Source organism: Crinia signifera, chromosome 3 (assembly GCF_055691185.1).
Source record: "Crinia signifera chromosome 3, ASM5569118v1, whole genome shotgun sequence".
Lineage (NCBI taxonomy): Eukaryota > Metazoa > Chordata > Amphibia > Anura > Myobatrachidae > Crinia > Crinia signifera.
In genome coordinates this window covers 44140891-44166894 of record NC_139219.1, presented here as the reverse complement: position 1 = coordinate 44166894, position 26004 = coordinate 44140891, and the positions used below count along the sequence as shown (strand labels likewise).

General features: G+C 44.5%; 1 protein-coding gene across 4 annotated transcripts in view; it reads right to left on the bottom strand.

Moving 5' to 3' along the window:
- Nucleotides 1–26004, bottom strand: part of PPM1B (protein phosphatase, Mg2+/Mn2+ dependent 1B) — a 60554-nt gene that overhangs the window by 5037 nt on the left and 29513 nt on the right. For all 4 annotated transcript variants that reach the window (XM_083175713.1, XM_083175711.1, XM_083175712.1 and 1 more), the window contains exons 2-5: nucleotides 21306–22165; nucleotides 4541–4658; nucleotides 1779–1890; nucleotides 1449–1506 (exon numbers count right to left, since the gene is read on the bottom strand). In XM_083175713.1, the coding sequence (XP_083031839.1) occupies nucleotides 1449–1506; nucleotides 1779–1890; nucleotides 4541–4658; nucleotides 21306–22151 (1134 nt within the window). In that variant the 5' untranslated portion in view covers nucleotides 22152–22165. The remainder of the gene's footprint in view (nucleotides 1–1448; nucleotides 1507–1778; nucleotides 1891–4540; nucleotides 4659–21305; nucleotides 22166–26004) is intronic.

The window sequence follows — 26004 nt, the reverse complement described above, 5'->3', positions numbered from 1 at the left end:
TTCTAGGCTTGGTTGTAGGCAAGTGCAGTAAAAGCATTGCCTGTACTTTAAGACTTGACTAATGGAGCCTACACACGTAGTGAATCCTGCTGAGCAATCTGAGCGATGCAAGATCACACAGAATGCTCAGCAAACTTGCTCAGCACATGGCGATGTCACAGCGCTGTGTGCTAAGCGGTCTGTCAGGGCCAGTGTTATCAGGTCAGAACACTAGGCCTGACTCCGGCAACAAAATAGATTTAGCCAGTGTGCTAAATCTAAATCAGCACATGGCTATTGCTAGGGTCCCTACACACTCAGTGATGTACGGGCACTTTCTAAGCGATCTAGTGAGATTGCTTAGAAAATGCCCCTAAATCGCTACGTGTGTAGCCCCCATTAGATTTTTCATTAAATGGGTCTAATGTTTAAACAATGGAGACCAAACACTTCGATTTTATCAAAAGAAACATCTTTGCTAAGCTGTCATAAGCCTCAACAATGACCAGCAATAAGGCAATTGGCAATTATAATTTGCAATTTGTAATATCTGCTCCAATGCTGTGTACACACCTACAGATTTGTAAGGCCAATCTGTCTGGTGGGAACAAAAATCTGGTAATGTATGCGAGCATATGACAATCAACCATTGGCTCCCAAACCCTGGAAAATTGACAAAAACAATTGTTTGGAAAATTTTGCTAAGTCAGATGGCTTTAACGAATTTGTGTGAATGACCACTGATGGTAATCCATGGTTTCGGAGCAAATGTTTGATTCTCATATGCCCCCACATTTTACCGAATCTTTGTTCCCACCAGATAGATTGGACAGATAAATCTGTGTGTGTGTGTACCCGTACCCAGCTTAAGACTCGGTAACAATGGCACTCTGCATTATGCAAGTATGGTTTTACCTACTAGACCATCTGTTAGAAACACTAAGCATGAAATCAACTTGGACCCCCAAGCAAAGAATGTATTTCTACTATTACTGCTCATCCACTACAAACCATTGTTAAGGCAAGCCGCATCATGATCTGGCTAACTAACAGACAGACTCTGTCTGCTATAGGCATTCCAATAACACATGTATATTACTTTTACTCCTTTATCTAAAATAATGTCAAGTTCTGGAGAGGGTTTAACCTTGTTAGGCCAATATTAAACAACTGGAAATACCACATTAAAGCTGTGATTTGGAATTACAAATTGTAAGATTTATACACCATTTCAGTATTATGAAATAATGGATGGAATGCAGAGCCCATACTATAGGAGGTACTACAGATAGCCCGACATGTTCTAGCACGTGTAAAAAAAAAAAAAAAAAAACCTTCTGTTTGATAGCAGCAGCAGATGGTTATGGGAACGATGAATGAAGATTCAACTACATCAGTTCAAAAAAAGTGTTCAGAAGCTGCTACCATTAGATCGGTGCTATAGAAATAAGTTGTTTCACAGAACTTACCCCATCACACTCTCTATGTGGATTCAATCTATTATAAACATCTTCAATAACACTGCGTCTGAAAGGAGAAACCAGTTTCAATAAAAAAAAAAAAAAGAAAACCCATGCTCAAACTTAAGTATACATTTACAAATATGAAGATAGCTGATAGTGTATAACTGCCAAATATAACTTATCCGAAAGTTATTAAAAGTAACCATCTCCTGTGGTATTAATCCTCACCATTCAATATGGCTATAAAGTAACAAGAACCCCCCCCCCCCCCCCAAAAAAAACACTTTGCATATGGTTATAGTTTAACCCCCTTTAAAGCTGACAGTAAGAACTCACTTTCCAGCTAAACCGCCTCCAGGAGGTAAATGTGGGATGTTTTCTGCAGATAAGATGCGCATTACATGAGCAAGATCTGGCATTCCTTCCTCCCCAGCAGTTGTCATGATTTCTAGGAGAAAGAAATAGTAACATGTTTGTTTTGGCTACAACGCAGCAGAGCAGACACATAGCAACTCCCCATACCAAGTGTCGCTATAAATATGAAAGGCTGTGTAAATATGTAGCATCATCAGCTCTTTTACTCCTACTATTGCAGTCATCAGTCCTCCTCATGTCAGAAGTTTCGCTTAGGATCTAGTATAGTGTGAGCATTTAAAGATGGGTGCGCTGCTGTTTGTGAACCATCAACTGACAACACCTGCACATACCTCCCAACTTCTGTGCTGATGAAATAGGGACACTCGCGCGGCTTCCGAAAAGGGGGCGGGGCGTATGCAAATGAGGGTGCGGCTTATGCTTATTAGCCGCGGCCTCATTTTCATATGAGAATAGACGCTATTCTATTAGATTGGGGGGGTCTCCCAACTGCCACCCCCCGCAGTGGGACAGGACCCGAAAATCGGGACTGTCCCGCTGTAATCGTGACAGTTGGGAGGTATGCCTGCATTTCAGCACACTTTTCCCTTAGCTGTGATGAGCAAAAGTACCCATTACTTTGGTCAGGAATAGCTGCATTACGTGGCTAAAACAGACATCCCCACCCCTCCCGCCCTAATCTCCTTTCACTTTAGATGGGAGATCTGGAGCAATAAAAACAATTGAATCGCACTAAAAGGACTTTAAAAAAAAGTGAAGAATGACCAGTGAAGATCTAACACATTTGGTTTAAATAACTTTGCTGCAAAGGTTACTGGGTCTTTGAAACCGAATTTGCTGAATATTCAGAATGTCAAACAGTGGGGCAGATGTATTAAGTCTGATGAAGAGTTAAACTGGAGATAAAGTGGAAGGTGATAACACACCAGCCAATCAGTGCCTGTCATTTTTTAAACATAGCTGATTGGCTGGTGTGTTATTACCTTCTAACTTTAGGGGTGGCCAACCATTTAGAGGCAAGGAGCCAAAAAATAGGTTAAAAAAAAAGAGTCAACAGCCCATGACATAAATAGATCTTTGGGAAATAAATGCAAAGACTGACAATCATTTTCTTGCAGCATATCAGCACACTTCCTGCAGTACAGAACAATATGTTCAGGGCAAATAGACGTATCTATCGCCCTGTGCAGTCGCACGTCAACTAAGCTGTTGTGAAAATAAAGCTGGACATACACTTTCCAGATTTTAACGCATTAAATCGGTTGAAAACTTGCAATATTGGATGTGTTTAAGCTCCGATCTGATGTGCGGTCACGTGTGCATCGGATCGGAGGCACTAGATTGCTAGGCCTTTCCAAAGGATCTATCGGGCTGGAGACTTGGCTGGGATAGCATGCGACATATCACAAGGGATCCTGCTGCTCAGGAAGATGCCGGGTGGTTCAAGGGGGATGGCTGCGACCTCGTTTCTCGGAGAAGTCGCAGTAATGTATGAGGGCCTTATAGAGCCTGATATAAGTGGTGTGGATGACTTATGTGCTACCATTTTACGTTTGAAACGTATACAATTGCCATTAATGAATCATTGTAAGTTATAGACACCAAACCTTTAACAAAGATTCCTTTTAGACTTCTTGATTAATGGCAGTTGTGTAGGAAATGTTGCCAGCTGTAATTAACAGGGTTGTGGCCTGGTATTAAACCCTTTAGCGGTATACGTGGAAATTTTACGAACTGAGCTGCACTGCCGGCGTATAGTCCCCCCTGAAGATCTCAGTGCATGCCACAGATATCTAGGTGTGTGCCAGTAGAGCACCATTTGGCAGCAACACCAAATACCCAAGCAGATTAACATCTGACTGACCAGCAGCGGCAGCCCCGCCATGGTGAGAACTTCTGGGGCATAACAAACCCACCTTGGAAGGTGCATCATGCCACAGAAAATGCCACCACCAGGTGGCAAAATTTCCTACACAAAGATTATAAAAATGTAACATGCTGCCTCATTAAATGCACATCACACTATTGAGGCAAGACTTTAGTCACAACTGTATTTGAAGGGATCCCCCCACAAGAACATCAAGTAGGATTCTCTTCCTTTATAGGTCAGAATCTGTCGAACTGAATGGGTTTCATAGGGGTCGATTCAAGCCAGAGCTGTAAATAACCAAAGCGATTTAAATCAAAGCGCCATTATGTCAGAAAGCCGGTACTCATGGGTATTTAAAATCGAATGAACCGGCATGTTCAGATTGTTGTCAGTTCCCTACCCCGCAATGACATTTGCATCGCCAACCTAGTTTTATTGGATTTCCACTCGCACTACACTAGGGCAGCAAGCAGAAATCCACTAGTTGGACTTAAAATTTACCCCAAAAAAGACAGAAGGATGAAGGAAGATAAAATACTTTGCCGATTATCAACGTAAAAAGGTTTACTAGTTGGTGAGAATCCTTATTAACAGCATGGGAGTTTTGTTTTTGTTTTTTTAAATAAGCACCCCTCCTCTGAAACCTCTCATCCACAGGACATCTTACTGAGGACTATTCCGGATAACGGGGTCCAGTTTTCTGCAGCATTACAAAATCAAGGAATATAACCCATATTACCCAAAAAGGAGATTTTGGAGGGCGACTTTATTCCACCATTAATTAGAATGACCGATTAACTACGGGGAACAAAATAGTGAAAAACAAACAAAAAGACCCCACACATTTATATACCTTCAATTCTTGATTCTAAATGCTTATCCAGCTCTGCATCTTTCTTGATGGCTTCTTCTGAAACTTTGGGGGCATTTGGAAAACAAACTAGCACAATGCTCATGTTATCGCGGCTTCCCTGTGTGCAAGATAAGGGGATACAAGTTTGAATAACATTGTGTGGAAAATTACAACAGCATAGATCACATACTGCAGCCACCTTGGTTGCTTTTCATGTATTTATTTTCATTAGAAGGCCAATTAGACAGTGACCTTGACATGTTGTTTTCAGCCACCCCTCAAGTACCATGCTGGAATATCTACAAAACACACAATCCACTTAAAAAGGGCAGAACTCCATTACTGGCAAAGTGTCCCTGATCACTAACACTGTTCAGCTGCGGCATATACCTGCCTGCTGGGGTGCATATGAAAGTTTGCAACGTTAAGCAATACCCCAAAGGGAAGAATGATAAAACTGGTGATGCGACGTTCTGCAACAGGTCACATCCACCGCTTTGAACTTAATTCCCAGAAAGAGTATCAATATTACAAGCATTTTGCGCTAGTCAACTAGTATTAGTATCTTTTTGAGGCATTCTGGTCAATTTGCTACACAAAAGGTGCACAAAGGTACAAAACTACTATTGAACAGCAGCCATAGATCAAGGTCATGTTTTCCAACACATTACATTTTATCCCTTTACTAGTAAGCACGCTCGAGGCAAAAGCTTCAAAAGCTAGTCTGCTACCACCTGTGTTTATGCATGTGTGAGAAAGATGTAGTTTCACTCTCTGCCAGCAGATGGCAGTGTTTCAGAGACTCAGGGACACTAGACAAATATAGGATTATCATTCCCTTAAATTACTAGAACTGTGCTGTCATCTCTAGTTTGGTTGTGGACTATCTTCATTCAGACAATGTCTAGGTAGACAGTCAATAGGCCAACCAGCAAAAAGTCGACAAGTCACCAAAACAAGTCAACCTTTTTCCTGGGTCGACCGTTGCCACGTTGACCTAGTGCACTCCAACTTTTTGGCGTCAACCTATTGGGATACGGTCCTTAGGTCGACATGGATTTAGGTCGACACAAGCATTAGGTCGACAGTCAAAAGGCGGACATGGGGTTTTTACTGTTTTTTGAGCCGACATGCGGTATTTCATGTCCTACCATCCACTAGGGCATGGTGGGAGAATAAAATAGTGCGCAGAGCCTAGCCAGGCCTGAAGCATGGCGAGCGAAGCTGTGCACTTCAAACTGTGTCAAACTGTGACAAAGCCATGTCAACCTTTTGACTGTCGACCTAGACCCATGTCGACCTAGTTGTAGACCAAACTATCCACACCCGACCTATTGACAGTCTGCCTAGACATGGTCTTAGCTCTCCGGATATCCTTTGGTTTCAGGTAGCTTGGGAGGACTTTCTAACATCAATTCACTCCTCATTAACCATAACATAGACACTGACAAAGGCTGTGAGATTCCATATAGGCACACAAAAATTAAAGTTTAGGGATGCACCAGGGTTAACCAAAAAAAAAAAAAAAAAAGTTAATCTGAAAACATTACCATGTATCTCATATATTTTAACAGTACAGAATGCTATTCATCACTGAATTATTTATCTATGTTCTTGCAGATTTAACCATGTTAAATAAACCTACGGACAAAAAAAAAAAAACCCTCATCCACATATTTTATCTATAGCTCACCATAAAAAAGGTACAGAGGGGTAGATTAAGATAAGATAAACAAGTGATAAAATGCCTGGTCTTTCACCGGCCAATCACCACCTGTCATTTTTTCAAACCAAGCCTGTAACTTAAGTTAGGAGATGATTGGCCGGTGATAAAAAAACGGGACACGTTATCACGTCACAGAGCTTAATAAATCTGCCCCAGAATTACATAAAAACCTAAAAAGTTCAACTTTTGTTCACAACAGTATATTTTGGGTACATTCACAATTATCTATTATGACAAGACGAAACAGTCCATGTCTCACGGATTTTCGTGTTCACCCCAAAAAAAATTTTTTGAGCAAAAAACATACATACAATGTTATCACCAGTGTTTTGTCCTATAGCTACAAAATGTAATTAGCGTACCGGGGAGTGGGTGGTACATTTTAGGCATTGGAAGTATTCCAAATCCTATGACTGTACTATTAGTCAGAATAACCAAGTATATGGTATTTAGAAATATTGACTGCAGCAATATTCTGTTTCTGTATCAGTACATTTCATATATTAGCTAATATCAAATACTAATGGAAAATCAAGAGTATTTTTTAAGTTACACATAAATGCAAAGTATAACTGAGCAGTGTTCCTGCTGAGGAATCCAACCTGAAAGATTTACAGACCTACGGCAGACAGTAGGCCATCAGCTGTCCAGCCAGGCATCGATGTACAATGCGATGCCTTTATGAGGAAATCATGTACAGACACAAGCTAAGGCGAGCCCAGAAGACATCGGGGTCACCGCTGCCATTTTTATACAAGCAGAGTCTTCAATATGGCCCTTGAGAGAAGCTTCTGGTAACTACCACGGACTCACTGCATTGGGTGCACACAAGGGAGGATTCTTCAAGGTGATATTCTATTTACTGTGATGGACCCAATAATATGCCATTAGGCAAAGGCACATTATGCGCCAGCTACAGAAAGCCGTGACATACATGGAAGACGTATGCACAGCTGGTAATTGCATTGATACTTGACAGCACATCCCATTGGAACCAAAATCCACTGTCTGTGAAACAATTCACCAAGAATAGAAATTTTCTTCATGTCTTCAAGCGTTGCTAGTGGTTGTTTTTTTTATACAACAAAGGGTCTTGCCTCACATGTGGTCCACCTTGATTTGTATAGTTGTATTGGTCCAAAAAAATAAAGTTATCTTTAAAAACAGGTACAACCAAAATGAAAAGTTATACTACATCTCTATTCCCCTAATGAAGTCTTGAGAAGGCAAAAGAGTCCATAGTGGGAACTTGTGTCAATTAGATCGGAGTTCTGGACTAACCTTACTCAATAGGGGGGAATTCAACTGCTTGGTTGCCTAATGATCCTGTCTAAACAGGAATGTTGAAGCAGCCAAACAATTGTCACAATGCAAATGTTTTAGGCACACATGTATATTGCACATCCAAACAGCGTTAAATAGTTAAACCTGTCAAAAGAGCTGAGTTTCGACACTAGTGTTCATTCTAGCAACCGCCATCTGTGAAAACCCATACAGTTCCTGTTCCCTGCCTGGGGTGTCACTGTCTGCTGTGGAACATGTTGCATGGAACAGGAACTGCATGGGTTTTCACAGATGGCAGGTGCTAGAATGAATGAACACTCGCGTAACTCAGGTTTCAAGAAAAAAAAAAAAATAGGATTTTGGGTACCTACCGGTAAATCCTTTTCTCGTAGTCCATATGGGATACTGGGCTTCACTACTATGGGGATTGAGACCTCCGCAGGAGAGACAGGCACATAAAAGAACTTTCAGTGTGGGTGCACTGGCTCCTCCCCTCAATCTCCCTCCACTAGTCAGTTAATGCAAAAACTGTGCCGAAGGAGAGCATGTGAGGAGTATGTGATAATGTATTGTGGTGAGATTCATCCAGCACACCCAACCGAACAACAACATATAAAAGAGGTGAATCCTAAAAACTTAAGAGGACACCTGTAACTAGAAAACAAGTCTATAGACATATCTATCCTATAGAAAACAAGGCAATAAGCCTAACAATGAAATAGTATCTGACAGCAGAAAAGCCGCACCGAGGTGGGCTCCCAGTATCCCATATGGACTACGAGAAAAGGATTTTCCGGTAGGTACCCAAAATCCTATTTTCTCTACCGTCCAATGGGATACTGGGCTTCACTACTATGGGGAGGTCCCAAAGCTACCAGAACGGGTGGGAACGTGCGGATTCTGCTGTAGAACCGCATTCCCGAACTGGGAATCCTCCCTGGCCAGGGTGTCAAACTTGTAGAACTTCACAAATGTGTGTTGCCCTGACCAAGTTGCGGCCCTGCAGAGCTGCATTGCCGACACCCCTCGAGCAGCCGCCCAAGAGGTACCTACAGACCTGGTTGAATGAGCCTTTACTGAAAAAGGAAGCGATAAACCAGCTGATGCATAGGCCTGTTGGATAGTACATCTTATCCACCTGGCAATGGTACGCGTTGAAGCAGGTAACCCCTTCTTCTGCGCATCATAGAGCACAAAAAGGCTGTCCGTCTTCCGGATCCTCGCTGTGCGCTTGACATACCCTTTAAGGGTTAGGACCACATCTAAGGACTCAGGTATATCCGGATGTGCCGCGCTAGAAGGGACCACAATAGGTTGGTTTAGGTGGAACCCTGACACCACCTTTGGAAGGAATTGTGGTCTGGTCCTGAGCTCCGCCCTATCGTTGTGGAACACAAGGTAAGGGCTCCGACATGATAAAGCCCCAAGCTCGGATACCCTCCTGGCCGAAGCCAGAGCCAGCAGAACAACAGTCTTCCAAGTGAGGTGTCGCAGTTCAGACTCCTCCAGTGGAACAAAACGGGCAGATTTTAAGAAAGTGAGAACCACTTCCAAATCCCATGGTGCAGTGGGAGGCACAAAGGGGGGCTGAATCCTCAGAACCCCCTGTAAGAAGGTTTGCACTTCCGGCAAGGCCGCAATCTTTCTCTGGAAAAACACAGACAGCGCGGAAATTTGGACCTTTAAGGAACCCAATCTGAGCCCCTTATCCAAACAGCCTGCAGGAAGCGTAGCAGGTTGTCTAGACGAAAGCTGGCCGGAGGCAAGTCATTCTTCTCACACCAGGCAATATATCTTCGCCATATGACGTGATAGTGGGAAGCCGTCACCGGTTTCCTTGCCTTGATCATTGTATTGACGACAGAGGGATGTAGACCCTTGTGGACTAGGATCTGCCGCTCAACCTCCAGGCCGTTAAACGTAGCCGCTGTAAGTCCTGAAAGACGAACGGGCCCTGGAGGAGCAGATCTTTTCTTATGGGCAGACGCCACAGGTCTTCCACTAGCATGGCCTGAAAGTCCCCGTACCAGGCCCTTCTTGGCCAATCTGGTGCCACCAGAATGGCCTCCGTCTCCTGATGCCGGAGCCGCTTTAGCACCCGAGCCAACAATGGGAGAGGTGGGAACAGGTACACCAATTGGAAATCCCAGGTCCAGGTGAGAGCGTCCACCGCTATCGCCCCTGGGTCTCTGGTCCGTGCACAGTACATCGCTACCTTGTGGTTCAGTCGTGAAGCCATCAGGTCGATCTGAGGGAGCCCCCACAGATCCACTATGGCATCGAACACTTGAGTGTGAAGGCCCCACTCTCCCGGGTGAAGGTCGTGACGACTCAGGAAGTCCGCCTCCCAATTGTCGATTCCCGGGATGAAAATGGCAGACAGGGCCTGGACATTCAGTTCCGCCCAAGACAGAATCTTTGATGCTTCTCTCATACATGGCATGCTCTTGGTACCACCCTGCCGGTTTATATAGGCCACAGTGGTAGCATTGTCCGACTGGACCTGGATCGCCTTGCCCTGTAACAATGGAGCTGCCTGTAACAGGGCATAGTAGACCGCCCGCAACTCCAGCTTGTTGATGTGCAGGCCTGACTCCAGTGGAGTCCATCGACCCTGGAGGCGGACTCCCTGTGTCACCGCCCCCCAGCCCCTCAGGCTGGCGTCCGTGGTCACCAGAGTCCAGTCCTGGATCTGGAACCGTCTGCCTGCTAACAGATTGGATGAATCTAGCCACCACTGTAGCGAGATCCTGGTTTTTGGTGCAAGTCCAATCCTTCTGCGCATCTGCAGGGGGGAGCCGGACCATTTTGTCAGAATGTCCAATTGAAAAATCCTGGAATGGAAACGGCCAAATTGTATCGCTTCGAATGAAGCCACCATCTTGCCTAGAAGTCGGAGGCAAAGATGGATCTGTACCAGAGGAGACTCTAGAACCTCCCTGACCAGCTGCTGAAGTGCACTGACCTTTTCCATCGGCAGAAAGACTCTCTGTTCCGATGTATCCAGTATCATGCCCAAGAAAACCATCCTCTGGGTCGGAACCAGCGATGATTTGGACATGTTCAGAATCCACCCGTGGTCTCTTAGGACTCGCATGGACAGATTGAGAGCACTCCTCAAAGCCTCTGCCGACCCTGCCTTTATTAGCAGGTCGTCCAGGTATGGCACGACATTCACCCTCTGGAGTCTGAGTAGTGACATCATTTCCGCCATTATCTTTGTAAAAACCCTCGGGGCAGTCGACAGGCCGAAAGGCAATGCCCGGAATTGATAATGGTCGTTCCCCAAGGCAAATCTGAGATAGATTTGGTGTGGGGGCCAGATAGGGATGTGTAAATAGGCGTCCTTGACGTCTATGGAGGCCAAGAACTCCCCTCTCTCTAGGCTGGCGATCACTGAGCGCAAGGACTCCATCCTGAACTTGAACACACGCAGGAAGGGGTTCAGTGATTTTAAATTCAGGATGGGCCTTACTGAGCCGTCTGGCTTCGGTACCAGGAATAGGTTGGAATAATATCCCTGGCCCCGCTCCGTGCTTGGAACCGGTACAATTACCTGAGACTGAAGCAGCCTGGTAATGGCCCCCTGGAGGCGAACCTGGTCCTCCTGTGACGCTGGAAGAGCCGACCTGAAGTATCTTCTGGGAGGGGGCTTGTCGAATTCCAGCCTGTAACCTAGTGAAATGAGACCCCTGGCCCAGGAATCCAGACCCGAGGCGTCCCACACATGACTGAATTGCAACAATCGCGCTCCCACCGCGAGAGAGTCTCGTGGCGGGAAAACCCTGTCATGCTGCAGGCTTAGAGGACGCTGCGGCATTTGGACGGTCCTGGGTGCTGGAGGAGTTAGGCTTCCTAAACTTGCCTCTTGTGCCTCTGTTGGCATTAGAGGCGCCCCTGGCCTTGGGGCGAAACCTGTTCCCACGAAAGGACTGCTGGGAAGTACCTGTGAAGGTACGCTTTGCCACCGTGGGAGCTGATGGGAGGAAGGTAGATTTCCCTGCCGTGGCCTTGGAGATCCAACCGTCTAATTCACTCCCAAAAAGCCATTCGCCTGTAAAGGGAATACCCTCCACACTCTTCTTTGAATCTACGTCAGCAGACCACTGACGTAGCCACAGGGCCCGTCTGGCTGAAACCGTCATGGCTGAATTACGCGCGTTTATAGCGCCCAATTCCTTTTGCGCCTCACAGGATCTTAGCGGTATCCTGAATGTGCCTCAGGCTGTCGCCTATCTGGGCCACAGTCATGTCACCCAACAACCCTTCTTGAATCTGGGTTGACCAGGTATGAATGGCCTTAGCCATCCAGCAGCTGGCTAAAACTGGGCGTTGGGATGCCCCACTAGCCGTATATATGGACTTGAGGGTAGCTTCCATCCTCCTGTCCGCCCCGTCTTTAAGGGTGGATACACCTGGGACCGGTAGCAACACCTTCTTAGAAAGGCGGGAGACAAATGAGTCCACTACCGGTGGCTCCTCCCACTTCTTCCTGCCCAAAGGTTCAAAAGGATAGGCATTTGTGAACCTCTTTGAAATAGTAAACCTTTTATCAGGGTTTTGCCAAGCAGCCCTGAACACAGTTTCTAACTCCGCCTGCTCAGGGAAGTACACTGGCTGTTTCCTCTGAGTCATGAAGAAAGGATCTCCTTCTGCGGATGCCTCCACTGGGAGATCTAAAACATCCCTGATGGCCCTGATAAGCGGTTCAGGCCCATGCACTGCTGCCTCAGGGACTGGTTCCTGCAGAACCTGCTCCTCACCCTCCTCTAGTATGTCCTCATCATCATCGTCTGAATCAGGGGCCATCGCAGCAGCCGGCCTCTTTTGAGGCTGTGCGGGAGGAGGTACACTAAGAGTATGAAGAATATCCACCCTGGCAGCTAACATGGACAATTCTCTCTGAACCCTCTGCGTTTGCTGAGTGTTATTGGAAAGCTGTGAAGCCACAGAATCCAACAGGGTCTTTATGTTGGAGGCCCAAACAGGCTCCTGCTCGTCAGCCTGAGACGGCCCCACAAGCTGTGGGGGCACCCCACTGATCTGAGTGTCAGCACTACTGGGCTGTGGTGACATACAAGCCTCACAAGTAACCTGGGACTGTGATTTTGGCACAAACTTGGTGCTACACACCATACAAGTGAACTTTTTCACCATGATGAGACAGTACTACAATGTCTGCAGTACAACATAACCCCCACGCAGTCACACACGTGCACACCCCACACAGCTGGATGTGAAAAACAGACTATGTGCTTGTTTTATGCTGTGATAAGTAACTAATCAGTGGGGAAAAAACAGAGCAATTGGGGAGCCAAGTGCACCCTTAACCTGAACTCACAGATCTGGGTGAGCTGGTAACGCTAAACACAGTGATATGAACAAACACAGTGTCTGAGTAAGCCAGATAGCGCAGCAGCGCTAAATCGCTATAAAAAAACCTGCTGTCTCTGCCGTGCTGCAAGTACCCGGATCCACCACGCCAGTGAGGAGCCCTCTGTAATGGAGTCTGGCAGCGTGTGAAGAAGCAGGAAGTGACAGCGCGCGCCCAGCAGAGCTTGGTCCCGCTCTGAGTGAAGCCCCGCCCCCTGTACACGGAGCTGGCGCTTCCATATATTTATACTGACATATAATAAAGGTGTAAAATATATATAATACATTATAACCTGAGGGGTGTCCCTGGTGGTCCAGCGGCAGCACCCCTATGCCAGTTACCAGACGCGGTGTTCACGCAGTCCCTGCTGGAGAGCCGCCATTACTAGCCGTCGTCTTGCCGCACCAGAAATGGCTGCGGGGACCCCTTGTGGGACCCCCAGCCTGTACTCACCACTGAAGTCTTCTGACCTGTCAGGGGTGTGCGGCGGCTAGGGGGCTTGCTCGCCACAGCGCAATGCTGTGCGGTGACAAGTCCCACGCAGGACCGAATTGTCCTGTAGCAGGGTCAGCTCTGCACCTGAAGAGGTCGGGGACTGACCCTTCCCCTGACACCCACGAAGCAGGACAGCTGTGTGGTCACCACAGCGCCCCAAAAAAACAAACTTTTGAAAATAAATGTAGAAAAACTCTGGAGCATCCAGAAGCACTGCCTCTCCTGAGGCACATTTTTCAAAACTGACTAGTGGAGGGAGATTGAGGGGAGGAGCCAGTGCACCCACACTGAAAGTTCTTTTATGTGCCTGTCTCTCCTGCGGAGGTCTCAATCCCCATAGTAGTGAAGCCCAGTATCCCATTGGACGGTAGAGAAAATACAGAATATAATATTGTATGTAAATAGAATGAATGTATGAATGTCCTCCATGGCTCCCGAGCACCCAAATCGACACCTTAATTTGTGCAGATCCCCTTGATGAAAGGTCTTCATATACACAATGTTTAGCGGTGCTGCAGTAAGACTCAGGATTAGTGGATTACTGCTTGCAAATCTCAGTATTTTCTTCTACGCGCCGCCCACTTTGGGGATATAGCCTCGCTCCTCCCCCTCTGCAGGTGTCTTTTTCTCCCGTCTCCTGTAGGTAGACCGAGTAGGTTTGTTTTGTTTTAGTATGGCTTACCTCATTGCGGGGTGGCTCCCTGGGGGGGCATCTCCCCCCCCGCTTGCAGTGCTGTCACTGGAGGTGCAGCCGGCAGGGGAGAGTGATGGTGGGAGAAGGACAACTGAGAAGGCAGCTAGTGATCCCACTTTGTGTATGTAGAGGTGCCGGGCGAGCGTATCCGCTAAGTGCAGTGAGGCTCGGTCATCCTGAAGTGTTGGAGCCTGTATTTCGGTGGCAGCATTGCGGCGTTATGGAAAATAGACTAGACAGAATGTACCCATTTAAGGATGAGCAGCTTCTTAATTGATGTGAGATTCCAAAGGTGGATGCTGCTGTGGCTGAATTGCCAGGACAATGATTGGAGGATGGGGCATTATTCAGAGATGCGATAGACCGTAGAATGGAGAACACTCTGAAGAGATTACATCTATCCACGGCTACAAACTTGAAGGCAGGAGTAGCAGTGGCGGTAGTGTACAGAGCATTAAGGGTCTGGAGCTCGACCTTGCATAAGGACTTAGAAGTCAGAATTTAAAATGAGGAACCTTGAGATTTTGCAGAAAGGTGTCGATTATCTCTGTGAGGCTTCTCTGGATAGGGTATCGTTTTTTGGCCAGGTCCATGGCGGCCGGAGTGACAACTAGCAGGGCCTTGTGGTTGCGCACGTGGAAGGCGGATTCACATTCCAAAAATTGGCTGGCTACCCTACCATTTGAAGTTGGATGACTTGATTCACAGGTTGACCGGAGGAAAGTCTGTGAGGTTGCCTCAAGACAAGCAAAATAAGTTCCCGGTGCGGTCATCTTTCAGACAACAGTATTGAGAGGCCAAGTCTTACAGGCCATGCCAACAGTATAGCAGGAAGGTCCTGTCAAGCTCTTTGCGTCAGTCGTTTAGTCAGCCATTTAAACCGAACAAAAAAAAAGACAGACAATGATGGTTTGGGTGGGAGCCCGGCTTAACAGATTTGTGAATGTCTGGGAGGCATTGTCAGCGACAGATGGGTTACCACCATTATCAGAAATGGTTACAGGAAAGAATTTTCGCATCCAAGGATGAACAGGTTCATACAATCTCGGCTGCCTTTGAAGAAGATAGAGAGAAGCTTTGCTGAATCTTCTGGACCAGCTGGTAAACATTGGAGCTGTAGAGCTGGTGCCGAGGGACCAGTGGGGCGTAGGCTTTTATTTAAGCTTATTTCTGGTAGAAGAGTTCGGGAGGTTACAGAATGATTCTGGACCAAAGACGACTCAATTCATTTATCAAAGAAAGAAAGTTCCGGATGGAGACTGAGAACTATCCAGGGATCCAGGGCGGTTTTCTAGCGTCGTTGGATTTTAAGGATGCGTACTTCCACATTCTGATCCACCAAGAAGACAAAGTATCTGAGGTTCTGCATTCAGGGATGTCATCTCCCGTTTATGGTCCTACCATTCAGGCTATCCACCTCACCAAGAGTTTTCACGAAAGTGTTGGTCACATTAATTGCTCATCAGAGCAGGGGGTCCAGGTGTGGCCGTATCTGGACAATATCATGGTGGCCGGGAGTTCGGTACAGAAATTGGAAAGAGACTTGGCGTACTTCATGGGCTTTCTTCAGGAACACAGATGGGTCATAAAAAAAACAAAAACAAAAAAAAAAAATCAGAAAAAATAAAAAGTCAGCTGAATCTGTCCCAGAACATCCAGTTTTTGAGGGCTCTGATAAACACCAGGAGTTTCGACGTGTGTCTGTCCAAGGAGAGATGTGTAAGGATCTGGAAGATGGTTCTGTCTGTCATGAAGTGGAAAGATCTCAGACTCGGCCTGACGCTGTTGGCCTCAGCGATTGGCACCTTGGGCACAGTGGAGGCTGTGGGCTTTTCAGTGGAGTCTGCTCCCTTACGTCAGGATGAAGGCCAGCCAGAATGTCATGGTAAAGTTGGGTCCAGATGTCAGAGCATCTTTGGTTTGGTGGGCGAGCCAGAAGTTGGAATTCAGAGTATCCTCACTGAAACTACCCAGATATCTGATCATGACCACGGATTGGGAGCGCATTTAACACGATTTAGCACTCAAGGGGTCTCGTCTCCGAGAAAGAGCCATAGGTCCTCCAATTGGAGAGAGACGGAAGCAGTCTGGAGAGCAATCTGTCATTTTGAGAAGATAAGAGGTGCGCATCTAAGAGTTTTTTCTCTGTGTTGTCTCCGTGGTGGCCCATCTGAACCATCAGGGCAAAACCAGGAACAAGGGTTTGATGGACAGTGCAACAAGGATCATGGCTTGGGCAGAGAAGAATCTGAAGTCTTTGTCAGTGGTGTATGTGCCTGGGAGGGACAACACATTGGCAGACTGAGCAGAAAGCAAATCCTTCCAGGCGAGTGGGAACTGAACGGTTGAGTGTTCGAGATGGTCGTGAAGAGGTTCGAGTTGCTAGAGGTAGATCTGATGGCGACCTACACAAAAGAGAAAGGTGAAGAAATTCTACGCAAGATATTCTCAATCTGGTGGAGTTTTCGACTCGGGTACGTGTTCCCTCCGTTCCCATTGATTGGTTGTGTTGAAGAAGTTTATGGAAGATCAGGTGGAAGTTATCGCCATTCTGCCATTTTGGCCAAGGCGGGCTTGGTATTCGACCGTACGGAGGAGGACGACCCGAGAGCCTAGGCCGGTCTGCCATCCCAACCCGGCGAAGATATGTTTGAAGTGTGGAGACAGAGACGATTGCTGAAGCGACAAGGATGGTCTTAACATGTGAATGAGGTTTTGCTGAAGGTTCGGAAGGAGAAATCCTCCTTAGCCTATTACAGAGTGTGGCGAAAGTTCGCTGCATGGAGGAGGTCGTATGTTGGATTAGAAGCATGGAGGAGGTCATATGTTGGATTAGAAGATAACTCTGTTGCCCAGATTCTTCAATTCTTGTACGAAGGATTTCAGTTGGGCCTGGCAGTGTACCATCAAGGTCCAGATATCGGCTTTAAGTGTCTTGCTTGAGAGGAAGCTAGCGGATGAGAAGGTGGTGGCACAGTTTTGCAGAGCAATCCGTAGGCGGCGCCCTCCGAGTAGATCAGGCATGTCCAAACTATGGCTCTCCAGCTGTTGTGAAACTACACATCCCAGCATGCCTTGCCATAGTTTTAGCATTCCCTAATAGCAAAACTGTGGCAAAGCATGATGGGACTTTTAGTTTCACAACAGCTGGAGAGCCATAGTTTGGACATGCCTGGATTAGATCATTCGTGGCCCCTTGGTATTTGAATCTCGTTCTTAATGCTTTTAAGAGACAGCCCTTTGAGCCGTTGCAGGAGGCTTCGTTCAAGTTTAAGTTGGTGTTCCTTGTAGCTATAACCTCGGCGAGATGAATCAGTGAAATTCAGGCACTATGGACAGAAGAGTCTTATCTGTGCATATTTCCTGTGGAAAGTTCTGCGGACGCACCCAGACTTCCTACCCAAGGTGGTCTCGGCTTTTCATCTGAATTAGGAGATCGTGCTGCCAGCATATTATCCACATCGCAAGAATGAGGAAGAGGAGTTGTCAGAGGTGTCAAGATATACCTTTAGAGAGTGAAGGAGATAAGGATATCCAGTCATCTGTTCATCATACCAGATGGGCCCAGGAAGGGGCAGGCGCCAGTTAAGCAGACCATTGCGAAATGGATACGGGATCTGGTCTCGTTTGTGTACAGTCAAGAGGGACGTGAAGCACCCGCAGTAATTTAAGCACACTCAACTAGGGCATTGGTGGATTTATGGGCGAATAAGGCGAAAGCATCGTTGGAGGACATTTGCAAGGCAGCTACATGGTCTTCCATTCACACTTTTGCTAGTCATCATTCGTTGGACTCTACTGGTGCCCACTTTAAGGACTTTTTGTTTTGCATGGTGCTTTGGATAAATAATTATATATTTGCATGAATCCCTCCCTTGGTTTTGCTTTGGTATGTCCCATCGTGTTAGCTGCCATTGGGGGGGCGTAGAAGAAAATGGTGGATTATACTTACCGATGCTTCCTTTTCTTCATAGTTGCCCCATGGCAGCCATCCGTTCCCTCCCTTTGGTTTTTATCATTTCAGGACAGAGACACTCGAAAGACACCTGTGGAGGGGGAGGAGCAAGGCTATATTCCCAAATTGGGCGGTCCCAGAGGTTTGGTCCTGTCTATCTGAGGAGAAAGGTGGGTGTAAACCATCTTATTGGCTGCCATGGGGATAAAAGGAATTATCGGTAAGTATAAGCCACCATTTTCAAAGTATTGAGGAAACTGGAGCAAATTCACAATAATTTTGTTTGAAAAAATATATGCCATACGACAATGGGAAAATTAAAAGATAAAATTGCCATGTATCTCTGTTCAACAACTTACATCCATATTATCTAACCATTACCAAATCTGAAAAAAAAAAAAAAAAACCAACAACAACAACAAAAATCAACCTCATCTTTTGGAAAGTTCCAACTAAATAATGCAACCAAATACTATATTAGGATAGTTTCAAATAGCTTTCAAACAATAATTATTTTTACATTAAGAAGCTATCTACACAAGGTCTTTAATGTTTGATGACAAATAAGGAAAACCCAAATACTACAATCCCCAAGAATCACATTTGTAGAGTATATTTCGACCCACACTTAAGTGAAAGAAATGTACTAATTTACACCGATTTTGTTTGCTCAAAACAGTAGGTAAGTAACAAGAAAGGGGTATATATGGAGCACCATTAAGGAATTAAATATAACTTTTTTTTAAATATATTGTTAATTCGAATAATTTTAAACAAGGAGAAAGGTGGTGGTTAACATATAGTAGAATGTGTGTAAACCCTGCTACTACAACAAACACTATATTGCAAATTGTTTTTTAAATTACAGGAATTATTATATTTTAGATGTTATTATACAGGGTGTTTGGAAACTCTAGAACTCAAAGCATTTGGTGGGGAGGACAGAGAATGTTCTCTTTGAAGTGGTAACTATTATAAGGGATGTTAGATTTCAACCTTATCCAATCCAGGATCACTGCTGTCGATCCACGCCGACAGCCGTGATCCTGGCCCCTTTACGGTCTGATCGACTGCAGAACGACAGACAGGATTCAACGTCCCTCCTGCCGCAAAGGTGGCGTGGCCGTGAAAACTGCCGTGGATTGGCGATCTGCAGCCGGGATCGAGACAATCCATGGAAAGCTTCTAAAGTCGGGCCCGTTCTGCCGTGATCCCCCTTCAATGATGTCGCTAAAAACAGCATTGAATAGGGAGCCGCCTCTATTTCCCACATCAGAAATAACGGAGGCAGATTTCATACCCCCCTTAAAATGCAGTATGAAAAACACTTTAACCTTGTTGGTGTTACACATAGGCCTTACTAAGACATTCTTTATTCCAGTCCAAGTCACACATTTAAAGTGTGTCCCATGACTACAGGAAAAAACGAATTACAAAACAGGGCACTATATATAAACCTTTAATGCTCTCCACTGTATTAGCACCCAGTCAGTACATGTTGGGTCTCCATTATCCGTGTATTCCAAAAACCAAGGTTTTTCAGAATATTTGGTTTTTTTTTTGTTGATTCCCCCCCCCAGCCCCTTTTTTTCAATACTTACCTCATCCCCCAGGATCCTCTTCAGCGGCATCTCCGGTCCCAAGGGCGCACTGTGCGAAGGTGAAGTCATCGGCGCACCCACGCAATGCACCCCTGGGACCGGAGATGCCGCTAAAGAGGATCCTGAAGGAAGCCGTGGACACCGGGGAACCAAACCCCAATCTGCGCCCGGGTAAAGTAAAAGCAGCACCACTGAAAGGTCTCCCGTTAGACACGACCCAGTTTTTTTTAGAGATGAAGAAAGGGAAAAAGATCAGGGTGCGCTTCCAGACATGAATTAACACATTTAAAAGTAACAATATTAATTAATGATAAAAGATGCTCAATGAGTAATAATATGATACACAATAAAAATGTATTTTGGCACAATTTGTTATCAAAAGAACTGTTGATTGAACTTCCGATCGTCGAAGAGATGCCCAACGCGTTTCGTCAAAAAGACTTCCTCAGGGGCAGTGGAAGCAGCATATTATATGAACAGTTCACACATATTCTGTAACCGTAAAGTACGCAGAATTTTTTTTCCTTTTTAAATCAAGGAATCCTAAAATTGTTCCTCTAGAGTGGAATTTTGCCACCATTCAGATATAACATCCAATAAGCATATATAGGGAACACAAGTGGTAAAGATGGGCCAGCGATAGTATAAGGTTTTCACAGACAGTCAATAGAACAATCAGAAACTTTGCCAGAGTGTAAAGGACCACAATAACAGGATGTGCAGTGCAGGAGTTCCAAAGCTGGAACTCCTGCACTGCACATCCTGTTATTGTGGTCCATTACACTCTGGCAAAGTTTCTGATTGTTCTATTGACGGTCTGTGGAACCCTTATACTATCGCTGGGCCATCTTTACCACTTGTGTTCCCTATATATGCTTATTGGATGTTATATCTGAATGGTGGCAAAATTCCACTCTAGAGGAACAATTTTAGGATTCCTTGATTTAAAAAGGAAAAAAATTTCTGCGTACTTTCCGGTTACAGAATATGTGTGAACTGTTCATATAGAAATATGCTGCTTCCACTGCCCCTGAGGAAGTCTTTTTGACGAAACGTGTTGGCCATCTCTTCGACGATCGGAAGTCCAATCAACAGTTCTTTTGATAACAAATTGTGCCAAAATACATTTTTATTGTGTATTTTATTATTACTCATTGAGCATCTTTTATCATTAAATAAGATTGTTACTTTTAAATGTGTTAATTCATGTCTGGAATTATACATACATACATACATACATACATACATACATACACACAAAAAAAATCCCTTATCCAAAATGCTTGTGGTCCCAAGCATTTCGGATAAGGGATACTCAACTTGTACATAGCCAATTTCTGACCATATATTGCAGGTCAAAATAGTCATTAACAATAATCCAAACTAATTTCAAGTGCAACAAACACTTTCACTTAATTGAACATATCTTCTAGAGAATGAATGTTACACCAAGAGCGGACACAATATTTAGCATACCTATACCAGATTCCTTTGATTTAATTAAGAATTAATCATGAGACTCTTAGAAGTGGTTCCTCATTTAAGTTGTATTCAAACCAAAATAGTGCTACACGTTCTATGGATGTTGGTATTTTCCAACATCAAAAGCTATACACATCTCACAATAGTAACCTACCTTATGTAAACAGGTGTCCACTACAGAATTACACACTTTCTCAAGGTCATCAGTTAGCTCAAGCCTATACTTGACGAATTCAGAAAGCTCTTCATTGGTCATGACATCCCAAATGCCATCACAAGCTAGTATTATAAATTCATCATCTTCTGCTCTTAGAATTTCATAAACCTCAGGCTCAGGAGAGACCAGCTGCTCAGTAGGACCCTTGCCATCAACACACTTGTAGTCATAGTCCCCAAGAGCACGAGAGACTGCTAATGATCCATTAACACGCTGGATCATGACACTGCCTCCAGCATTCTGGATCCTCTCCTTCTCCCTCGGATTGCAAGGTTTGTGATCCTGTGTGGAAAAACAAACTTGTCCGCTCCTAAACAACACAGACCTAGAATCACCACAGTTGATAAAATAAATGTGGTTTGGTGAAATGAGGACTGCCACCGCAGTAGAGCCACTTCTGTCCATACCATTCCTTAAATCTGCAAAATTGCGCATATACTCGTCAATTTTTAAAAATCCAGTTCGAATGCCAGTTTTTACGTTTTCTACAGAGGGTTCCAGAGTGGATCCTGCCGTTTCTGCTGCCCTGAAATCTTCGTTATCCGTGATATGCTCCAACAAGTGTGATGAGCAGTAGTTTGCAACACGAGACCCTGCATGGCCATCATAAACCGCAAAAAAGGACCAGTCTTCTAAGCCGTGCGGTATACCCACAATGGCCGTGTGAGCATCCTCCATCTCGACTCGCCATCCCTGCATGCTGCTAAGTCCATATTGCAATCCATTTCCTGCGCCATGAGCATTGTGTTTCTCGGTTTTTGGTTTGTCCAAAAATGCCCCCATGATAAATTTTCAATCTGCGGAAATAAAAAGTAAAATGATTAATGACCTAAAATATAAACTACCTAAAATAACTGTACATGTAACCATTTATAGGCTGCCTTAGAAGGAAGATTTTTGAAAATCTACAGCCTGCAAGACCTTATGAAAAGTTTACAATAATATTGGTTTAAACACGTTTTAGGGGTAAATATTCTAAAAAATTTAAATCAGATTCTGTACATTGTCTATTGCCTCCTAAAAAATAAGACAGAATCTGATTGGTTGCTATGGGCAACATCCCCACTTTTCATTTTTGGAAGCTTTAAATTTACCCCTTAATGTTTAAATACGTATAGGTCAATATGATACTATATGTACTTGCAATATCCGTACTGACTTAATAGTTGGCCAATAGGACATTAGGCGAGTTGTGATAGATTATAATCCATGCCAAAATGGCAGCTTCAACATCATCCAAGTGCTTAGTTGATTTCAAGTTCATCAGTCACATCAAAATAAATAACCCTGTGCAACCTGGAGTTTGCTGTAAATGTGACTCAGGTGACCCCTTCACACTGCCCCTTAAACCCATCTTTACCTGGACAAACACGGTTTGCTACCCAGGTTGGGGAACTGTGTCTCAAGACCGTACTCTTATTTTAGCGGACCCTTTCACACTGAGCTATGATGAGTCAACCCAGCAACAATCTGGGTTAAAGCAGTGGTGTGAAAAGGTTGTAAGAGTCCAACAAATTATCTAGCAAGAACAAAGGATGTTCCTGGGATCTTTCAATTGGACAAGTGGGGGAGGACCCAATTATTCTGTGCGTGGTGTAATAGGTAAGGCCCCCATACACTATGCGATATGGGAACGATTTCACCCGATTTGGATGAATCGGGCAGTGAAATCGGCCCAAATCGCACTTCTAGACATGCCCTCCGATCTGATGCGCGGTCCCATGCGCATCGGGTCGGGAGGTCGGACGGGCTGCACATAAGACTTGCCAAATCTTATGTGCAGTCCAGCCCCGGAGCAGTGCAGGGGACAGCAGCGGGCGGGGGATGCCGGCTATAGAGAGCCAAGCAGGTGGAGGCTGCATATGGCACCGGGCTGGAGGAAGCTGTTGCGGTGGGGTGACAGCGGGAGCAGGGAGAACTTGATGACATGACACTGGCTGCCGGGCAGCGCCGGGAGGAACAGATAACTTGAAAAAAAAAATGCCCATAGAGATGACTAGCAAGCCATTGATTGGCTGAGTCCTCTCTCAGCCAATCAGCGATTGGCTGAGAGAGGTCTCAGCCAATCAATGGCTTGCTAGTCATCTCAATGGACTTTTTTTTCTCCAAGTTATCTGTTCCTACCGGCTCCCGCCGCTGCCCGGCAGCCAGCGTCATGTCATCAAGTTCTCCCTGCTCGCCTCCCGCTGTCAACCCACCGCAACAGCTTCCTCCTGCCCGGGTCCCTATGCAGCCTCTTCCTGCTCGGCTCTCAATTAGCCGGCATCCCCCGTCCGCTGCCGTCCCCCGCACGGCTCCCTCCTCCTGCAGCTCCCCGGGGACTGCATATGATAAATCCATGCGATTAATCATATGCAAACCTTGGCACATCAAGTGCCTAATCGTAGGTCCCCCTTCCGGGGAGCTGCAGGGGAAATCAGGTCCGACTTATCCCTAGGACAAGTCAGACTAATGTATGGGGGCCTTTAGTTGCAGTTGAACTCAGTGCAGTGAGGCAGTAATACTTTGTGGATTTTGTATATTCACTGTATGCTTGCGTGGGTTTCATTTATGTACTAAGGTTTCTGCTCACAAACAAAAAAAATATATACTGGCAAGTTAAATGGCTCCCAACAAAACATCTAAAAGTCTGTTTGAGGTGAGAATAAGCCTCTATTTGTTGGTTGTGTGGTATTCATCACAACCAGTCACCACATTGTCCTGTGTTAGGTTGCAAATGATCATCCAATCAGCTATTGCAGTCTCTTGATAAGTGGGCACTAAATTAACATCCTCAATATCTACTCCACACCTGCCAAATTAAACCTTCTATTCCCTACATCTTGGATATACTGCCACCTATTTTGACCAAATCACTGGCTATGCTACATCCATCTTATTAACACACACACACACACACACACGGGAGCACTGAGATCTTTATGTATTTTTTTTTAGAAATATTTTTTACATTTAAAGGAAATCAGCAAGAATGAAATACAGACAATGCATGTGTATGACCAGTGCACACATACGAAAGTGCAGAGTCATGATGTGTAGGTAACTATGAACGAGTCTCTAGCAATATATATCAGAACTAGTAAAGCGGAGACAAAAATCGAAAGAAATAAATGAGTAAAGAGCAAAGAATTAGCACTCAGACAAGAGATAGAAGGGGGAAGGGAAGAAAAGGAGGTAGCCGGCTGGTCCTGTCTGCATGGGGTGATCGAACAATTGTATGAATAGGGTGGATAGCGGTAGGTATTCAATCCTGGGTCACGACTGTTGGGACGTCCTGACCCTGGCCCGTTCACCTGTTATTTGGCAGGGGGGATTCAATGTCCCACCTGCCAATCAACGAAAAAGGGGGCGTGTCTGCAAAAAGGGCCGTGCATTGTCTGTTCTTCTGAGATGCCTCTTCAATGCTGTCGGGAAAGACAGCATTGAATAGGCAGCCGCCACTATTTCCCCTGTCGTAAATAGCAGTTGGGGATTGAATACCGTACAAAGTATCTAATGGGGTTTGGCTTTAAAATGTACCATCCAGGGAGACCAGGTTTTATTTAAAAAAAATTAAATCAGGAGTGTTATGTCATGATACGTTCCAGTCTGTAAGTATGCCAAATAGCATTAATAGTGGCAGTTAACCTAGGAGGGGGGGAGGGGGGTGTAGATTTCCAGATAGCCGCAATTTTGCAGTTAGCTGTATTCAATGTGTGTTTCAAATTTCTGTTGCAGACATGAAACGTGAGGAATTGGGCAGGAGTAAAAGAGGTGCGATAGGGACTGAAATACCAAGACCGTCAGAAATAAGTTCATGAATTTTATTCCAGTAATACTGAATTTGTGAGCAACTCCGGATATGCAGCAGGGTTCCATGTTGACCACAATTTCCAACATCTATCCGAGCAGGTGGGGTAGAATGAGTGGAGATACTAGCTACAAGTGGTAGTATAACTTGTAAGAATTCTTTATGGTCATCGGTTTATAAACAGATATGGAGTTTTTGGAAATTTCTGTTTTAAAAGGTTATAAATGCATCTATATATGCAAATTGCTGCGAGGTGGATCAGAAACACACAGACGTATATATTAAAAAAGATGCATTAAAAAAGTTGATTTCAGCAAACAGAATTTTTGGACACTTTAAATCGGTGCACCGATATAAATTAGAATATTAAACCAAATAGTTATCTTTTTTTTAGGGTTTTAACTGTGCAATTAATATAACCATAGAACAAACTGTTGCAGTCCTTAATGAAAAAATATATACAGTCTTTCCACTGGAGCTCTCACCCCCAGAGGGTAGAATGCTCTTAGAGGTTGGCAATGTGTGTGTGTATATATATTATATAATATATATATATATAATATATATAAATATATATATATATATATATATATATAAATATATATATATATATAAATATATATATATATATATAAATATATATATATATATATAAATATATATATATATATAAATATATATATATATATAAATATATATATATATATAAATATATATATAAATATATATATATTTATAAATATATATATATATATTTATAAATATATATATATATATATTTATAAATATATATATATTTATAAATATATATATATTTATATATATATATATATATATATATATATA